At 36.8% G+C, this 5,528-nt stretch overlaps 1 protein-coding gene across 1 annotated transcript in view; it reads left to right on the top strand.

The window, feature by feature from the left end:
• Positions 1 to 54: 54 nt before the first annotated feature.
• Positions 55 to 5,528, top strand: part of LOC106867239 (G-protein coupled receptor 54) — a 71,458-nt gene continuing 65,984 nt past the window's right edge. Inside the window, exon 1 of the mRNA XM_014912051.2 lies at positions 55 to 519. Coding sequence (XP_014767537.1) covers positions 211 to 519 — 309 coding nt within the window. The 5' untranslated portion in view covers positions 55 to 210. The remainder of the gene's footprint in view (positions 520 to 5,528) is intronic.

Consider the following 5,528-nt stretch of genomic DNA (forward strand, 5'->3'; position numbering starts at 1 on the left):
TATATATATATATATATATATATATATATATATATATGAAAAACTAGTAAAAAATAATGGTCATTACATATTACTCCTTTATTGGAGCAAATTTGGCTTACACTTGTTTCCAGTAGTCATTATTGATACATTAAGGATATATAAATATATATATATACATATATAAACACATACATACATACAAACATACATACATACAAATATAAATATATGTATTTCGAGATGGAGGAGGAAATTGATTTTTACTCGGATATATCTACAAATGCTTCTAATACGAACGATAGCGAAAGTGACGAATACACATACGACTACCATACTTCAATCAGCACGTTACCTCTCTTGGAATTGATACCAGTGGCTATTATGTACGGTCTAACTTTAATTCTTGGAGTAACTGGTAATGCATTGGTTATATTCTCCATAGCACATTACCGAAGAATGAGAACGCTCACAAATATATTTCTTCTCAGTTTGGCATCGGCAGATCTCCTTCTTATCGTTCTTTGTGTTCCTATAAAGGTAAGCAAAGTGTTTCATGATTTGCTATATAATACATCTTGTTTTGTTTGTTGCTATTGTTGTTGTTGTTGTTGTTGTAAGCATTGTTGCCGCTACTGTTACTGTTATTCCTCTTGTCAGACTTGACTGGTGAAAGTTACGATCAAACATTCCAGTTCATGCCCCCTCCTTTCGCTTTTATCGAGAATGAAGATATGAGGATATGTTTCGTTTTTTTATTTAAACAAATACGGTCTGATCTAAGGAAGATTTTATTGTTCATTTAAAGAGGCCGTAACTACCAAACACACACACACACACACACACACACACTCTAACTTTGGCTATCGTTCTCGTTTCCTTTTTTCTTCTTTGATATAGGAACGTATCTTTATTTCAGTCAATATTCTACGCAAACATTTAAGAGTGCATCTGAGAAAAGACCATGAAATTGATTAATAACGTCTCAATCATCCGCACATTTAAACCTCTGGCAAAAATCCCGCCGTCTACACAAACACAACCGCATACTTACACACTCTCACACACGCTCTCTCTCTCTCACTCTCTTTCTGTCTTTCTCTCTCTCTCTCTCACACACACATATACACAAACACACACACACACACACAGTATTTCTTTCTTACCTTCTCTCTCTTTCTCTCTCGCACTTTCTTTCCTACTCTCTCTTACACACACAATCATTCTTTCTTCTCTTCTCCCCCCCTCTCTCTCTCTCTCACTCAATTTTTTTCTGTGCTTCCTTTCAATACCATCTCTTCTGAACGCTGTCTTGTTGCGTACAACCTCTATCTAAGGTCATCTGATATACACATCCATCTCCTCTCTCGTTACTCATGAGGTGCGTTGCCTTTCCATTCTAGATACACTACAGACCAATTTTTCCCCAACTCCCTTCACATTTGACTACCTCTTTGGAAATCCTGCCTGATACACATATTTTATTTTCTTTCTGCAGTCCTTGACGTAGCGAATCTAAAACTTATTAATATCTCTGAAAAACAGAGGTGCCTCGCAAAGATAAGCCTCTCTGCATTTCTTTTTCCAACTAAACTGAAGGTCGTGTCTACATTTCTTTCTTTCCATTATCAACGCAGCTGAAAAGATGACGAGTTGGCCAAATCGTTAGAAAAAGATGCTTTGAGGTATTAATTTCAGTTCAAGTGCCGCCGTGATTAACTTCATCTTTCCTCACCCAGGGATCAATAAAAGTGCCAGTCTTGTACTGGAGTCGATTCAGTCGACTAATCTCCCTTCTTAGGTAACAATTCTTAAGGTAGTTAGAGTGTCATTAACGCTAAAACGTGTCAGCAAAATTCGCCGGCGGTGCTTTGTTTCACATCTCGACCTTACGCGATCGAACCTATAGAGTCTTTACATATTAGTAATATCTCAAACATCTTCCAGGATTATTGAAAGAAGAGAAATGGTAAGTAGTGGGCATAAGTGTCTTGCTTTATTTGGTTATTCCTAAGGCGGCGAGCTAGCAGAACCGTTAGCACGCCAGGCAAAATGCTTAGGTACCCAACATCCCAGAAAGGCGTAATGCCACAACCCTAGCCAAACACGTCGGGGCTTTAAAAGAAAGCGCCTTGGAGTACAGCATAAAGTGGAAGATCATAGAAAGATGCAAGCCGTACTTCAATATTATTATTATTATTATTATTATTATTATTATTATTATTGAGTCAGAGAACGTTGCATGCCATCAAAATGACGCTGCGGTAAAATATACGAAGCCCAATATACCCATCATGACTCCCCGTCTGATAAGGGTACACCAGGCACATGCATCACAACCATATGTGCACGACATGGCGATCTCAGTTCAAGGTAAACCGCATGAACTTGCAGTTAGGGCCGAATTAGAATTTTCTTCGGGTCGAGTAGCCCATCCCACTCAAAAGATCCCTGAATAAGGTTTATTTAAGGATATTGAACGAAACACCCATGTTTCCACAGGTGAATTATCCAAACCCCAAATAATTCCTTTCGACACATGGCTATGATGCTCCCCACTACTTCTACTCGTGATCGGAGATGCACATATCGTCAGCCACTAAGGGACATGCTCAACTAGTTAAGGTCAAACAACTGACAAGCAAATCTGTGGTAATAAGTAGAATATTTACTATTTTATCATATATATATATTTGCATTTATTATTTTGATACTTCTCGCATTTTTCTTATATTTCATATATCATATATATACATGTACTTACGTAATATATATAGATGTGTGTGGTTAATTATATATGTGTCTTTAATATATATTAGATACGTACCTGTATATACATATAAGTATGTAAATATACATATATGTATGAATATGTGTATATATGTGTGTGAGTCTGCTTGTTTAACTTCATGAACAAAAATGAATATATAGCAAGTTATAAACATATAGATAGATAGATAGATAGAGAGAGAGAGAGAGAGAGAGAGAGAGAGAGAGAGAGATGGATAGATAGATAGATGAGTGTGTGTGTGTGTGTGTGTTTATCCGTAGATCTTTAAATGCAAGTCTACATTTTGTCATTTTGTTTGGGAATAATATGCCTGTATACTTAAAGTATGATTCGATTTTTATACGTTTTCCATATTTGTATTTCAATAAATATAAACATGATATACAAACACGCTTTCCCAAACTCATAAATATAAATGTATTCACGGAAATGAGAACATTTTGATATGTCTCAATGTATCTATTTCTTATAAATGAAACACAAGTTGACACGGAAATTGTGAACTGAGGTGTGCATACATTTTTGTGGAAGCATCCTTAAATGCTGAATATTTATTGAAATTTATATGGTACCTGTGGTTGGTAGCTAGAACCAAATCATCGTCTTTCATTATATTTGTGATATCAACAGTGCTCTCATTTTTTTTTTCCTATGTTGAAGGTTTGAAGATATTTCAGTCAGAATAAGTCTTGTAATATATCTAGTAATATATCTTATATTTTATTTGAAGCTTAGAGCTATAAGTATAAGTACTGGATTATGAATATATCTTTAGGAATGTATTCAGATCCACCTATCGAAGCAGAACGAACCGGAATCTGGACTTGTTGAATTATTCAACATTGACGAATTCTGTTCTGAAAGGAACATCCACTTATGTTATATCCACTTGAAGAGAGAGCAGCAAGAGGGAGAACGAAAGAGAGATAGAGAGGGGGAAGTTTGAGGAAAAACCACACCTGTATTGTTCGGACACCACCTGACGTAAACATCACACTAATGTCAATTAAAATAGATATATTGCAGTCATTATGTCACATTCCAAATTCTTTTCAGTCGAATCTTTCATTCCTTCTTACTTTCAGATTTCAAGGGAGCTGCATTAGGAATCATTAATACTATAATTCAATCACAAGCCACAACGGATTCCTTTCAGATCCTCGGATCTTTTCTTCTTCCATTATTACCGAACAGCCATGCAGTCCGCCATATTTGTTTCTGTTGTTTAATACTTTCTCTTTTCTCCCAGAATGCATACGTCGCTGTTGTTATCTCTTTCATAAGTTTTAGCTGCGAGTGTAGTTCTTACTATCATATCTCTGTTGTAGCTGCGGATATAGATGTAGCTGTTATCTCATTCATAACTTATAGCATAAGATATTGCCGTCATTGTTGTTTTGCCTTTATGTAACTGTTATATAGGTTTGGTCGTTTGCTTTTTGTTTGTTTCCTTTCATTCTATTCGTATTTTGCGCAGCAATGATGCTGCAGGTATCCTATGGGAACATCAACATCAAGCCAAACCAAACCAAACCAAACCGATCAGTTAGCTAACTTGTAATTATTTATATCACATCTAGCTCTCACTGCTTCTTGGAGCGTGATGTTTTATCGGTATATCTATCTAAAATGTATTCACCTATTCAAATATTTCATTCATATACATCCGAAAACAAAGCCTCAGATCTGGAAACTTCTTCCCATCATATGCTTACTTTACCTCTTACAACGGCTGTTTTACGAACATCTCTTCAATCTATCTGCAATCTCCTTTCTAAAAGTTTCTTACATTACTCAGAAAACCCAACCGATTGGTCCGTCTTTTAGACGACTAATAACTACCCCAGCGATGCCTTTCTTCGTAATCTGGTTACAGGAAATGCTATCTTTTTGAATTCGACAATATGCGCAGGCGTAGCTGTGTGGTAAGGAGTTTTGCTTCCCAGCCACATGGTTCCGGATTCGATCGCACTGCGTGGTACCTTGAGCAAGTAACTTCCACTATAGCATCCGGGCTTACCAAAGCTTTGTGAGCGGATTTGGGCAACGGAAGCTGAAAGAAGCCCGCTGTGTGTATATATGTGTGAGAGTGTGTGTTTGGTTTGTGTGTGTATCTGTGTTTGTCCCTCACCACGGCTTCACAACGAGAGTTGGTATGTTTACGTCCCCGTAACGTATCTTTTCAGCATAAGAAGTAGAATGACCAAACACAAGCTTCTCAACAGTTACGATGGGATTTTGTTCCAGCTTGTCGAGTTTTACAGATCTTCCAGGACGTGGCTCGTCGTCTAGGAAACAACGTTGACACTAGCTTACGCTTATTGTCCGATCCCCATATGCTGCATTAGTATTCCTCGCACTTTCCGTTGCGTTGTTGCTTTTATTGAACTCATAAAGCAAAATATGGCGAATATACTCGTTTGTCACTTCCATTATAGCTTTGAAAAGATAATTGTTAAAATCGAATTGCTCTCTTCAAAACTTGCACTAAGAAAAAGTACAATGTAAAATTACTAGTAGCTTTTATAGTTGATGCAGGTGGTTTATCCCGTCCCCCCTCCGACTTTTAGTTCATGTAATTGAAAAACCGCATAATTTACGGGATGACCCAATGCATATGTATTTGTGTGTATCTATCTATCTATCTATCTATCTATCTATCTATCTATCTATTTATCTATCTATCTATCTATCTATCTCTCTCTCTCTCTCTCTCTCTCTCTCTCTCACTCTCTCTCTCTCTCTCTCGCTATATATA

Source organism: Octopus bimaculoides, chromosome 19 (assembly GCF_001194135.2).
Source record: "Octopus bimaculoides isolate UCB-OBI-ISO-001 chromosome 19, ASM119413v2, whole genome shotgun sequence".
NCBI lineage: Eukaryota > Metazoa > Mollusca > Cephalopoda > Octopoda > Octopodidae > Octopus > Octopus bimaculoides.